At 45.3% G+C, this 15,225-nt stretch overlaps 1 protein-coding gene across 2 annotated transcripts in view; it reads right to left on the reverse strand.

The window, feature by feature from the left end:
• LOC103363253 (matrix metalloproteinase-16-like) overlaps window positions 1–15,225 on the reverse strand; it is an 80,927-nt gene that overhangs the window by 40,287 nt on the left and 25,415 nt on the right. For both annotated transcript variants that reach the window (XM_008289929.1, XM_008289928.1), the window contains one exon: window positions 13,451–13,755. In XM_008289929.1, coding sequence (XP_008288151.1) covers window positions 13,451–13,755 — 305 coding nt within the window. The remainder of the gene's footprint in view (window positions 1–13,450; window positions 13,756–15,225) is intronic.

Genomic DNA, 15,225 nt, shown 5'->3' on the forward strand with positions numbered 1-15,225 from the left:
AATAAACCGGCAGAAAGGAGGAGGAGGAGGAGGAGGGAGGGGGAAAAAAAAACGCTGCCAAGGAAAGGACATCTTTTATTCTTGTCATGTTTATCTCTGCGCAGCACCTGCGAGCAAGACAGGGATGTGTGTACATTTTCATTGTGATCATTAATCATTAATAATGCATCGGCTATGGTAAGTGAGGCATGCGTGTGTGTGTGTGTGTGTGTGTGTGTGTGTGTACACGTCGGGAGCTGAGTCTGTAGTAATGTTGATTCACCACAAAAACGCTGGCGGTAACCGTCTGAACTCACCTCGTACCCGTCAGCCAAACACATAATGGAAATAGAATTTTAAATAAATCCAGGAAGCTCAACACAATAGAAATATATTGTGTAGACCTGCTAAGCTTCTACATACAGACTCTCTGGTACGATGTGATGTATGCTAAAACCTGCTCTTCCTTTTTGTTTACACTCATTCCTTCACCTTCCAGTTTAACTCCATCCGCCTGACACTTCAGCACCTTTCAGCGCATTCCGTTCATACTTCGCCTAAATCGACACTTCAGGTTCTTTCAGCGCTTCCATTTTCACCGCCATAGCAACGTTTTTTTACTGGTGCAACTTTTCAGCTACTTTAAATCTCTTGACTGCAAAATTCAGATTTTTTCCACCTTTCTTTGTGTCGTCAAAGTGTTTGCTGCTTTGCCGAAACGCTTCTCGCTTTCATGAGTGTATCAACTGAAGCAGCGCTATGAGGTGCGATTCTCTCCCAGGATGCACGACCACCAATCGGATCTTTACAGACACGTGTGGAGGTGTTTCCGATGTAATTTTTTCAGGTAGTTAGTTTTTAAAATGCAATTCTGAATTTGAAGATTATGGATAAAACGTATTTAATTTTTTGTCGCTCTAAATACGCGTCACACCCGCCGCCATGCTCTGTGTTGCCAACTTGGTGACTTTCTCATTAAATCTGGCGACTTTCCAAATCCTCTTAGCGACTTTTTTCTTTGTCAAAAGCGACGAGAGACAAATCTAGCGACTGTTTCTGGTGTTTTGGAGACTCTGTTCTGCAGCTACTGTCCTCAGCGAGCAGCCGTGAGCTCCTCCCGTCCCAAAGCACTCACAGGCGGTCAGCAGTCTGGTCAGCAGGCCCAGCTGCAGGCAGCAGGACAACCAGACAGCATGTTTACTTTGCTGCAGGTGGATGATTTAAGTTCAGCTTTTTATTTCATAAATACGAGGAGGAATCAAATAGACATTGAGTATTTTATTTGAAAGTAACCTTCAACCCAGCGGGGTTTTTGTATTCTGAGTTCAAAATGTTTTCGTTGCAGAAATAAAATTTAGCTTCCTCTGTTGCAGTTCATTGAGTTCATAAATGCAACACATTATAGTTGTTTAGAGCTTAATGTAAAAACGATATATGCAGTGCTATCTTCGTTCTAGATGTCAGAAGGGTTTCGTGGCTCCTGGTGTTTTCTTTTCTGTTGGAAACGGGTCCAAATGTCTCTGTGAGTGTCGAAGGTGGCCGACCCCGATCTAGCCCGAGGTCTTAATGTAAGTAGTGATTGTCTCGGTTGTTAGTTGATCCAAATGATAGCAAAGGTTGAGATCTCACTGACGCCCCGTAGAGGTCTCAGAGATGACAACATCCATCCTCAAAACTCAAAAACATGCATCACATATCAGTAGAGACACAAGTGATATTCCTTCAAGAGCGTTTTTGTGTGTTCTCCGAAGGAGGCGTACCCTAGGCAGGGTTGTTTACGCTGTTTGTTTGCTAAGGATTATGGGTACGAGGTTATGACAGCATCTGACTGGCTGGTGGGAGGGCGAGCCTCCCCAGGTGCGCGATTTATGCGTCTCCGAGTGTGTGAGTGTGTGCGTGAGTGTGTTCATGTGCGGGGGCGGAAGAGAGTGCTGCCGCCCACGAGGAAGTTGATGCTGCTGTCAGTAGGCGGCCGTCTATTTCTAGTGGCGACCTGGTGGGCAGGAACGCATGGTGATATCTCTGCTTTCTTTTCTCTTCATTGCTTTTTTTTTTTACTTTGAAAAAAAAGTGTGAAAGCAACGATTTAAATCCTTCATCTCTCTCCAAACTGTTAACCGCAAATGTGGTTACGCAATCACAAAATACATACTCGCAAACATAAAGAAGGTATTAAAGGCGCCGGACTCGTATTCAGACGCGAGTAAAAAGGCGATAAAGCCACTTGGCCATTATCTAACACCTGCCTAACTGTTGTAGCGAACATTAACAAAAATAGAAGACCGTCTTTCTTCACCTCGCCCGTCCCCGTTACTATCGTTTCTGGCTTCAGTGCCAGATTTCTACCACGAAGCATATGCCTCCTATTTATTTGCTAAAAAGCGCCACACAATCTGATTTCATGACGCAGGTAGAAGCTATTAATTACTTTCTGCACAACAATCCATCTGATTTTCTGACACAAGCAGCCAGTCTTATCAGTCTCTAATGATACTTACTATGCTTAAAATCCCATTGAAGTTCACTGATAGTTGTATTTGTAGCTTTACAAAAAAGACAAATAGCTTTAGTAAAGATGTACATTAGCAGGGCTTTTTAAAGTTGAATCCCTGAGAGCTTTTCAATGTGCAAACGTCCCTACAAGCAAGGACGCGAAAGAGAGACGCAGTGAAGAGAACAAACAAAACAATCTGCCAAATGAGAACTCTTTCATTCTATAGTGTCAGTTTTACTCAACACCAGTTACTGATGACGATCCTGTCGAGTCGAAAAACCATCTACGAAGGTGTGGCACTTCATAAAATGCTTCTTGCACAGGATACACCTGTGTTTTCCTGCTCTAAGCTACTCCCAAATCCCCCCTTTCTCCTCGCTCCTCAAGGGGGTAACAGGAAAATCCTTGACGATGGTGGAGGGGAACCGATTTTTGGGTCACCGGAGGAGAGAGAACGCAAGGAAGCATAAGTTAGCATAATGAAGAGCAGCCCTGAACAGTATCTGCAGCTCTTCCTGTCAGGTCACGTACAGCCCCTTCCCCAGTCACTGTTATGACAGCCTGTACGTAGCCTGACAGACAAAGCCCAGGGTTAAAAAAACAACAGCATACAGACCTATATGTATTACACCATACTTCACAGGTATCATCTCATATCAGACCCATCGTACAGTGTGTATGTATGTATGTATTATATGTTACTGCATGAAGTATATTCATCATGACGCTCCTATCCGGGCTTGCACAGCATCCCACTCTGATCCATTATATTATACTGGATCCTATCACAGTGTTACATCATCTAATGTCAACCGCCATCCAGTATCCTTGAGATAAACTGTTTTACCGGCCGTGTCCTTCCACAAACCACCCGACTTACAGTAACCCGGCCATCAATACCGCTCCTACCGCCTGCCCAAATGTAGCCATGTGCTGGCCGTGGACTCGCACATACACGTGTTTCCAGTAAGAGATAAAGATCTACTCCGGCAGTAAGAAAAAGCATCTGAATCTCCCCATTTATTTTCTCTGGGAGATAGAGACAGGCAGCGGCGGAGTTGGGGAGATGGAAGGACAAAGATAGAGACTGAAGGGCACAGGAAAGATTAAAACTCTTCAGAGAAACGGCCAAATGATGAAGGAAGGTTTTTCTGAGCTGGCAACCTTGAGAGAATGAGGAATTATTTAACTTTTCTGGATTTAATTGAACAAGAGCTTGGAGACCCTTTGAAAAAATAAGATTAGATATCTATTTTCATTCCTGTCTATATTTTAATCAGTGTGTTTCTTTTGTTATATATATAAAAAAATAAACTATAGTGAAATACGTAATCTAATTTACCAACAAAGTCCTCCTCTACGCAGACGACACGCTTCTTTTACACTAAATTAGGCCTAAACATTTCAGTCATTACTGAAAAAAGCCAAATTGTAAAGAAATCTAGGTTGAGGTAACGGGATTTCTGATGTCTGGGAATCTGCAGTCACACTAACATCAGAGGCTAAAAAGTGATTTTAAACCATCGAGCATCGAATTCAAATCATCCTTAGACGAGTTAAAGAGCCCATATGAAGCTACATCAAAGGGAGTAATTCTCGCCCACAGAAAACACTGCTCCCTACCTTCCTCAACAAACCACTGAACTCCGGGCTCTTCTTCCGTCACTTATCTCCATCACCACGAAACACAGCTACCGTCCTTCACTCATAGATCTGTGGATATGTTACGTAACCAGAGCACACCGGACTTTTCAGGAAGAGTCGAGAGCTGAAACTGAGCATTGAGTAGAAGTGCTGCAGCCGTGTACAGCATGAGAAAAATAATTAAGCTTTTTGAACATTAAAGCCTGTAAATCTAATCTACAAGACCCCCCCTCCCCCCCCCAAAAAAACTAAATCAGAAACCTTTAAATGTGCACAGAACCGGCTCTTTGATGCGCACATTATTAGCGATTATGAGGAAACAACAAATGTTTTCCCAAGAATTTCAGCGCCTTTATCTGATCCCAGCACGAAGTCAGTGTTGCCAAGTAATCCACTTAACAATGCGCCGCGGAGCCCCAGAAAACGTGGAGACTATCTGTCGAATCATACTGGAAATAGACTGTGAAAGGCACTTCCATTTGATTAAAGTAAATAATGCTCAGGGTTTCAGCGAGATACGAGGCCCGACCCGCGCCAGTGAAGTAACTGGAACAAAAAAAATCTATGTGGAACTGAGTTTCATGGCTTAGCAAAGCTCACACTTCACTTGAGGTCAGTATCTTTAACATTTAAAAAGATGTGGAGAGACACATAAACAAAATAGAGACTCCATCCCTTTAGGTTATCGAACCAACGACTGGCATCATAAACCAGAAAATGGCACCAAATTACACCAAAAAAACACAAACTAGATCATGTGCTGGAGTGGAACAACAAACAAACAAACCTGGAAGACATGCAGCAGCACACTGAGTGGTTAAAATAAAAACACCTGATAAGAAATCTAAAAAAAAAAAAAAGGCCATGACCGACTACAGCCTGAGACCAGCCCCAGACAAACTTCCTCCAACGTTCTCCAGACAGCATTCTTTCCAGCATTTGGAAAAATATACACGAGTAAAATTTTAATGTCTGGACAACGAGGTGAAATAACTCCTGAATCTGGCTGTTAAGTACGTTACTGCCTGCCACAAAAAAACCCCGACACCCAGAGGGAAACATCATCAAGTCAATCAAGCAAATAAAGCAGGTTTCTCCATTTCCGTTATTCGGGGAGGGATACGCAGTCGCTCGCATGCGGGAGTCAAATTTGTTTTTATTCTTGTTTTGCCAGTTTGTTTTGTAGTCATTATTATTTCAGAAGCCTTAACGGTGCTTTGGAAACGCATCAGGCCAAGCAAACCCACTGAACCTAATGGAGAGAGCGAGTGCAAGAATGACAAGCGAAGGAACAACAGAAAAAGAGAAACGGGGTGGAAAAGACAGAGTGCACTGCTTCCTCCTCATCACCCAGTAGGAGTAGCGACCTAAAAATAAACCTGCAAGGACACCATATGCTCCTCTATTCTTCAACTACTCTTTCTTTATCCTCTCTTGTGTTCTACCTGCTCCAGCATCTCTGCCTTTCTCTCTCTCTTTTTTTTTAATTTAGTTCTTCTATTTTCTATCTTTACAGTACCCCGTCTCGACAGAGGATGCTCCACATAACAACGCCGGCTGCTGAGAAGACAGAAATTGATCCCCTTTCATAGCCGGCTGGTAAAAACACCCTAAACGACAGCCGCTCTCGACGTGCGATCGAGCCACATCGACACGGATGATAAACTGTTCTGCCAATCGACGTCAGGACGCCGAGCTTTCTCCCGCGACCATCAATCAGGCCGCTTGATTGATGTCGCGTCCGACCCAGCGTCCCCTCCCTCAGCCAATCATCGCTCTGTTATCGAGTGCGCCGCCAACCCAGCCCCCGTTGTCTAATCCCGATACCTGGAAACATAAATTCTCGCCGTATTTTTGCTCCTGGTGACGGCGTGTTGTTCTAACCTCTTTGGTTCATGTTGGGGGCAAGGGTGAGGAACATAATAAAGCCCTGGAATCTCTCATTTCCTGTGTGTAGGTCCGGCCCGCATGCTGTGTTGTTCCATAGTTTTCACTGATATTACTGGAGGCTGGAGGTCCTTGACATAGACATACCAGGCCTTATAAGTCACCCTCGGGTGAAGCGGGGTGTTTGTGTACAGTCATGGTATGCACAAGCTGATTTTCTTTTTTTTTTTCTGGGTGCCAAACTGTTTTTTTTCTCTTTCGTAAAATCCAATCAGCCTCAGCGCCACTGAAAGTGTAAATGGAATCCGTCTTATCTTTTCCTGCGTGAATCGCTTTGATTCCTCACAAAGGAAAACACAGCGGCCTCAGCCCACAAAGATGACCTTGTGATAAAGCACAGATGAGCGCTCGCTTGTTCGCCTTTTTTGTTGCGCAGAAATGGAAAACCGGAAAACAAAAACGTCTCTTTGCAAATGCGCTCCCTTTGAAAAGTGGTCGTGGCACGCCGAGATCTGGCAAAAAGACAATCTAATCATCTCCATCTCCACTTCTTTTCTTCCTTATCCCGCATTCACACTAAATCCCCCCACAATCCTCCCCTCGCTGCCCTCCCAGGCTCTGCCTCTGTATCCCCATTTCACTTTTTCCATGAGGTTTCATGCAGCCACACTTCATCCTCTTACTCTCCTTGCATAATTTTCCCATTCAGCCGGTGCTCTCTCCCAACGTAACCTATGATGCCTTTAGTTTATTCTCCCGTGCGTCTATCTGTCCCTCCATCTATTGATCCCTCACAGCTATTCATCCATCAGCCTCTAAAGCCAAACAGTCAAAGCAGCTGTAAGAGCTCCAGAAGCACTCCTTTCTGTTTTGGCCGTAGGGTTGTTGCTCTCTGAATGGGAATATTGGCCGATCACCCGCCCCCTCACGCTGCTTCCCCGTTGTCTCTCGCTGTGCATCATCCCGGCTAAAATAACACCGGGAGCCATCGTTGTGCAATGCTTAACACAATAATGTGTGAATTCTCACAGTGTGAGATCGAATGAAACGGAGTGAGAGAAAGCGATGTAGAACAGATGAAAAAGATCCAAGAACAGTCAGTCAGTCAGTCAGTGGGCTTCGTTTTAATGCGACTTCTTCGTCCTTCTTCGACAGCTCAGAGGCACGAGGAGAAGGAAGTGACCGGTCTACGGCGCCAGCAGGTTTGAGATTACATAACAGCGTTATCTACCTCCAGGATGGATGCACCAATCACATCCTCCTGAACAGCATCTCCTCTACGGACACGGAGGTTGTTTATATCCAATTTACTGGTCGGCCCTATTAGATGTGTGAGCGGTGAACAAACATGATACAGGTTTTCATTATGATGGTGCAAAACTTCAAGAGCAGCCGATCTGTAATCCACTGCTAGTATATTGCCTAAACAAATCCTCTTTGTTTGAAAGCAGCACCAAAAGCACACTTTGTAGTGAACGGGAGACAAGCGGCAGGAAACCCATCAGTTAGTCTTCACAACAGAGGATCTCTCCAAACCTCCAAACTTAAGGCGTTCTTTCCAGATGTAGTATGTCGCACACAAAAGCTTCTGGAGGTTCAGCACGTGTCACACGATCCCAGAGTCCAGCGTCAGCCGCGGCACGAGTTACAACTCAGCGCCGAGGAGAGGGTTTAGTGTGAAGCAGAGGCGATAACAGAAGCCTGATAGAGGCTGAATGTGAGATTCACTTCCCTGGAGATTCCCCTGATCTTTCCCAGTCATGACACACGGATGACAGCGCTGCCGCTACAGGCAAGGACACTCTCATTACCACGGTGTGTGACGGCGGCTATCGTGGCTTTCATGGGTACGTTGTAGGTGTATGTTCATATATAGAGGCGGAAAAAGCAGCATAAAGTGTGGACTGTGTGCATGCAAACACATCGATGAAATCAAAGTATTCAGTGTAAATATATGATACCTGTTCTTATGCAGTGAATTACAGATGATACGTCCAGAAAACGTTTCATAATATGCAGCAGTGTTTCTGTAGCATCTCAAACTGAACGTTTTAGTTAAAAACGATTCTCAAAACCCTGCATGATGCTATCAGTCGATGCTCAGCTAATAAATGGATGAAAGGCCGTGTTTACATGCACGAGGAGCTGCAGCTGACGTTCATCATCAATGCATCTGACAAGCACGTTCTAAATCATTTCATTTATCAAACGTCAAAAAATCTGCAATTCAAAATGACAACGCTGGACATCGAGGAGTTATTTTATCTCTCTCGTCTCGTCTGACTAATGCTCCAAAAATCCACAGATATCTAATTTACAACGATGTAAAGCTTCAGGAAAACAGTACATCCTCACAGCGAGAGGGCAGCTCCAGTGAATGTTGATGACTAAAATATTCAATATTTTGCAAAAAAAAAAAAAAAAAAAGGAACCTCAGATCAGATGCTATTTGCTTGATCTTGATGCTACTGTGGTTTCCCACACATACAGAAAGCAGCTGCTGTATACTGTACGTCCAAGTCTCTCCGAATGCCATTAGCTAATCCTAATAAGTACATCATTCTGCAGTGTGTGCGAAAAAACCCACCGAATTTAACTTTTGAGTAATCCTCTATCCTCAAATGCCTGAGTCGCAGCAGCGTGAGAGAAGGTGCAGACATTGTGTGTGTGTGTGTGTGTGTGTGTGTGTGTGTGTGTGTGTGTGCGCGAGCGACCAAGTGTGTGTGTGAGGACTTAAAACACGTGTATGCGAGTGTTTATCTCCATGCAGACGGGGACTAATCCTCCAGTGTGCATCAGTGATGTCATCATCCAAAACAACAACAATAACATCTATGGTGCGATGCTGGCAACAGTCGCCGTGACGACTGATCCTCCTCGACAACAGTGTACGGGGGGATTAGGTATGACAGGCACGGGCAGCTTACCGGACGGCAGCTCATCTCCTGTGTGTGTGTGTGTGTCTGCCGCTGTAACTTTAAAACACAATAAAAAAAAAAAAAAAGGGAGACTCAAAGAAGAAAGAAAGGAAAAAGAAAACGCCAGACATCATGTGCCGCTCTGAGCTAAAATTACATCATTCCCAGCTGTTCCTCACAAAGCGTGGATGTGGAACGGGAGAGGAGATTGATGGGAGATGGATTACAAATCCCCGAAACAACATGTACTGGAAATATATGGAATTATCCATCTCTGCTCCGACTGCATCCAGATTAAAATGAACATCTACGTGCGTGTATTTATTAAATTATTGGATTTTGGAGATGTGGAGAAAAAAAAAAAAAGGGCTGATTGGAATCAAATGATGATTATGTTTAGGCAAAAACAAAGGACACGTGTTTGTTTAAATCTATTTCATCAATCCTGTTCAGACTCACAGGTTTAAGGGAAATCATAATCTAGTAGGCGTCGCTTCTGTCAGCAGGGAGACTGAAAAACTAAATAAAATGCAGCAACGCCGTTCATTTGAGCATCGGCTCCATTAAAGAGATGGTCTGACTCGTGCTTAGTCACAATGCCATGTCTGGAAGGTGATGCACCGGCCAGTCCAGAGCACATTATGATAACTTCCCAGAGTGGTCAGTTCTAGTTTCATAACATTATAAACCATTGTGAAGGATTTTTGGCATCCAGTGAGCCTCCAGCCTCATAGAGCTCAGAGCGCCTGTATTCGTCATTTCTGCCTTTATTACTAATGTGGTACTGAGCGTTCTGTAACCATTCACTATCTGGATGCAAAACACTCCTGCTTCATATTATATCTGTAGTCACAGGCTGCTGCCTTTCTGTTGGGCTGATGAACGACTCTGCATCAAGAACCTGATACTGGCCGGCCAGTGGCGTCCCAGTCGAATGAAAACGCTGCAGTTTAAATGACTGCATGTGTAGCTGGGGGGCTGCAAGGTGGCTCGATTGGTAGCATTGTTGCCTCGCAGCTGGAAGGTCGCCGGTTCGCGTCCCGGTGAGGACACCCGGGATCTTTCTGCGTGGAGTCTCCATGTTCTCCCCGTGCAGCGTGGGTTCTCTCCGGGTTCTCCGGCTTCCTCCCACAGTCCAGAAACATGCTGAGGTTAATTGGTGATTGTAAATTGTCCGTAGGTGTGAATGTGAGTGTGCTTGGTTGTCTGTCTCTAAGTGTAGCCCTGTGATAGACTGGTTACCTGTCCAGGTGAACCTGCCTTCACCCTGAGTCAGCTGGGATAGACTCCAGCCCCCCATGACCCCAGTGAGGATTAAACGGTGTATAGATGATGGATGGATCTTTGCTCAGACATTTCTTGATCATGAAATCATCTGTAATGCATTTGTGTAAACAGTTCCGTCATTAGATTTGAATTATAATCAGGTTCTGGCTTTAGTATTGCTCTTAAACATTCAGTAAATTAGTTTTTATAACGTATACAGTAACACCAAAGAGCTCTAAACTGGCAAACGGCTCGACTGTCAGCGCAAGAGATATCAGACTTTAAATCTGCTCATGAGATGAAAAGAAAGCGTTTCTGACTCACAGAAACTGCAGCCAGAGAGTCAATATTGTATCATAAGAGATTGTTTCATAATATATTCAACTGATCACTCCTACACTGGTTTCAGCTGCTGCACTGAAGCAGGTTTGATTGTTGGTAGTAACGCTGCTGTTATTACTTGCAGTGCTATTATTTTACAAGTTTTAAGTCTCAGTCTGCCAAAAGCTACACACTGCCTCAGAAGTTCGGCTCTCGTGCCAAGACACAAAAAAAAAAAACACACAACAATCTGGCAGGAATACAGAGTACCTGATATTTGTAGTAGTTTTTGGCATAAGAACTCTATCTCAGCACAAAATACTGGTAACAAGCGGCCGTAATCTGTCTTCAGAAACTCATCTTCGGTGTAACGCTGGCCATCATGCAGGAAGAGGAGCGACCCCCGACTCCGCGGCGGGCAGTCAGGATTCAGCCGGAGCGTGTTCACATTTGGCCAGAAAGCCAGCTGGAGTGAGGGTAATAGAACTGCATGCATCACGGGATGTTTTTACAGAAGTGTGGGCCGCAGCAGGGCTGTATTAATATTGCATTAAGGGGTAGAAGAGAGTGTGTTGAAGGGAGTGAATCATAGCCTTCAATGACAGCTGCTTCTCCTTCCCCCACGACAACGCCGGCGCTTCACCCGCACATGTATGTGTTGGCACGTATCCATCACGTGCTGGAGGTAACGGTTATCCCGTCAGTTGTGATGTTAAAGTTGCAGGACTGATTCTTGTCGGTTCGATCAAACCGTGCAGAAGCCTTATCTGAAGCCTACAAACGGCCCTCCGCTCCTGCTTAAAATTCAGTCTTCGGCAGCAGCGAGCTCCTCACTTCTATTTCCGACGCACAGTGCTCAACAGCTCCCACTCATCTCCTCTGCTCTCCTCTCTCCCCTTTCCTCTTCAAATGTTTTCTTTACTCCTCGCTATGCTGCTCTTTCAGTCTTTCCCTCTCCGTCTGTCTCTCTTGTGAGCTCTTGAACCTCCAATATTTGTCTAGAGATACTCTGCCATTCTCTCTTATCCTCTCTTTCACTGTTATCTCCGCTGCCTTCCTGCTCGTAAACTCATCTGTTTTCCGCCTTACGTTGGTGTCCCTGTTTCTTAAGAGCATCTCCTTGTCTCCTCTGTCATTGCTTTGACTCATGACTCAGTCACAGTCATGACTCCTCTTGAGTTCTCTCTCCGCGGACTGCAGGGCAGGATCGCTGTTAGATTTAATGAGGAGAAGCTGAAATCGTCCTTGTTTTACAATCTCCAAGACAAGTTTGGAATCAGCCCCCAAGTCATTTATCTTTGACTCTTATTTACCTTTGCTTACATTGCATCTCATTTCCCGTCCCTTCCTCTGCCTCTTTACGCTCACTGAAGGATGCGCCGGGTTCGGAGGTCGACCTGGGAGCTTAGTCAGCCGGCCGCTCGCTGCCGCTGATTCACAAACATGCAAACACACGAGCAGAGATCGGGCGGATCTCTTCTCAACGCAAGACAGCAACACAGCTGCTCAACATGCAACCCACACAGCAGAATGACATACAGACCCCGCTAAAGGCAGCCTGACAAGCTGCAAGGCTCTGAGGGCAAGTACTCGGCTAGGGCACGGACTGGAGGTCAGCGTGGAGCGAGAGGTGATATGATTACTGTAGTTCAGCAAGGGAGATATCTGCTTTGAGAGAGAGAGAGAGGACTGAGCGAGTCTCAGCAAATCAGACTTAAATCACACCAGAGCGGACCAGAAATCAGCAGAACACCGACCGACGTCCAGCAGGCATCACGCACAAAATATCCTCCACTTCCATGTTTGTCAGAGTCGTGGTGTTGCAAAGATCTGGTTCTACGGCTGGACCACGAAAATCACCTCCCAACGATGAGCAACAAATCACACGCTCAGTTTCAGTAACGATAATAAATGTAATGAAACACGAATACTGAGTCAGTTTAACTCGCCGAAGAAAACTTTAAGATGTAGCTGAACGTTCTGAAAAACATTTTAAGTGGTCTGCTGAGATTATTTAAACAGAAATATAAAAAAAAACAAAAGCCTACTTCTACATTACTACAGAGGTACTAACAATATATGGATGCAATATCCTGTATTATAGTATTATTGTGTACTATTACTTTTACTACCACGCTGCATTTTTCTGATTACACCAAGATACTTTTACTTCAGGCAGAACTTTCAATGCAGGACTTTTCCAGCGTGGTGTAAGATCTGTACACTTCCCATCTCCGTCCATCAAGGTAAACAAACCGTGCTACTACTTATTTTTACTACTGAGGTTAGAACAGCCACAGTCTGGCTGCACATCTCCTTTAAGGAAGGCGGTGACGACGCACACTAGTGGGTTTGTTGTGTGAAGTGAGTCTCTCTCACACAGGAAAGCGTTGCTATGAGGGTGACTTCTATCAGCCATGACGTGACTCCATAAGCAAAACAGTTGTTATGTCTGTGCGTTGCTGCCACAGAGAAGAAATAAAGAGCAGGTGATGCTACTACGGCCTCCTCCCGTACTCGTGATGGCAGCAGAAATGCAAAGCTTGATAAAGAAACTATGCCGGTTTGAATAGTTTGCCGGTTGCTTCGGCTAATCTGCAGAATATAATCCTGAACTTTGTGGCAGCGTTTGCTTAATTAGGGTGATTGCAACGAGACAATCACAACTTGTGCTGTTTACCTGCTAATCAAGCGACTCAGCAGCAGCTGAGTGGGATGACGTAGAATAACGCAGACTCACGGTTTGTTAAGACAAATGCATCAGCAGACGGGGAGACACGCATGTATGCAGCTGGCTAATGGTGCAGATGGACAGCAGCAGACATACCAGGAAAACCTCGTTTTTATCTTCAAATACCTAATAAATACCTTCAAATATATATGAAGCCATTCTAGATGAGTTGCCTGATTCTTGAGTGATCTTTCATGAACCACTGCCTACCGTCATGGTTGGGGTTGCCCAGCGTCCACGGCTCATCCGAGTCAAAGTGCGTGTCGCCTCCGATCCCCGGCCCTGGAAAGTAGGCGTGAGCCAGGAAGCCCCCCTCGCCGTCGAAGGGCGAGCTGTCGCCGTGGAAACCTGAAGCGAAGATGATGGTGATGTCCACGTCCTTCTTGGTCCTCTCCAGCTCGCTGTAGGGCACGGCCTCGAAGCGCAGCGGCGTCACGTTTTGCCAGACGTCGAAGGCTCGCCGGATGGCGTCGTGGGTCTCCTCGGCGCCCACTTTGGGCGTCACGTTCTTTATGCTGCGGAGACACGAGACGCGGCGGAGGAGGAAAGTTAGAGCGGGAAAACACTCGAAGTCTTTGTAAACATTTCACACAAGCAGATAATTTTCTCTTATCATCACGCCCCAGTAAGCCTCAGATCGGGATTTCTCCTTCAGCTGTCAGGATGAGCAAATCCATTGTAAATTGGCCTGATAAGACTCTCGGGCGCTCCGAGCGTTTGGTAAAACAAGCACACCGAAGAGTGGCTTATTCTGCTGGATGTCCACTCGGAGGAAAAAATGAAGAATAGAACCTAATCAGGGAAAGTAAACTCCTGTGAAGCATGAGATGTGACGGGATAGAGAACAATGGGAAGTTTAGGACAGAGACTCCTTCTGCATGTCAATCTACATGATCCCAAAAAAAAACCACCCCTCAACTATCAGTGTTTTCCCTGCATGCTGCCATTTCACGCTCATCCTGTTCGCCGACAGAGAGCTAAATGGAGCGATTTGCGAGGGGGAACAGCTGAGTCCTCCCCTGCCGGCTTCGAGTTGCTGCAGGTGTGGAGAGGACGGGACAATTTCCTGCCTCTGGAATTTATTTTCTAATTAAGGATTATCAACAGCCCACTGCCTGCTGAGAGCCCCGGTCTGGTTCGGGCAATCAGGAAAACCTCTCCCACTTTATTCGCTCTGGAAATATCTCAGTGTCACGCTCTATTAAAACGGGGTTTGTCTCCGGGGAGAGGTAGATAGGTGTCGCTTACATCATCCAACTTAGACTCTTGTAAACACACTGGGTCTTATTACGCTGCTGCTGGTGGTGGTTCAGCGTCTGGGTTTGGGTATGAAGGTGGTTGGCTGAAGTTCAGTTAATAAGAGAAGTGTGCAGCAGAACAGCGCCGTGCCAATTTCTTTGTTTTTCTTTTTTTTTTCCTTCACATGTCTTCAAGTGTTTCAAGTTTATTCAAGACTTCCTCGTTTCCTCCTCCCATTCACCCTGTGTCCTTTGTGTACCCTCCGTCACCTCCTCGCCTTTGTTGCCTTGTTCACTTTAGCGCCTATGTTCGGCTGTCAGGCTGTCATTTCTCATAATAGGAATAAACATTATCAGGCTGTCTTTGTCTGCTGCTGCGAGGCACATTTATCCATAGTGCATATTTATACCGCGTGTAAGCTCAGATTCATTATTAAATCAAACTCGGTGAATAGGGAAACCTACAGGCTGGTTGGGAAATATAAATAGCACTCTGCTGCTGCTGCTGCTGCTGCTGAACAACCTGCAATGTTCATTTAAAATGTTGTAATTGCTAATACCGAATCACACACCGCTTCTCTTTCTCTGTCGGCTCTTTCAAGACGGACTCGCTGACAGCCGACCGCCACTTTAGCGGAGACGTGTTTGCTTTAATTACGCTCTCACAAGTTTTGTAAAACTTTCTCTTTCAGCTAATGATTTCTGTTTTGACAGAGCTGCAGACACACATTCACACACACACACACA

Source organism: Stegastes partitus, unplaced genomic scaffold (genome assembly GCF_000690725.1).
Source record: "Stegastes partitus isolate 25-593 unplaced genomic scaffold, Stegastes_partitus-1.0.2 Scaffold646, whole genome shotgun sequence".
Classification (NCBI taxonomy): domain Eukaryota; kingdom Metazoa; phylum Chordata; class Actinopteri; family Pomacentridae; genus Stegastes; species Stegastes partitus.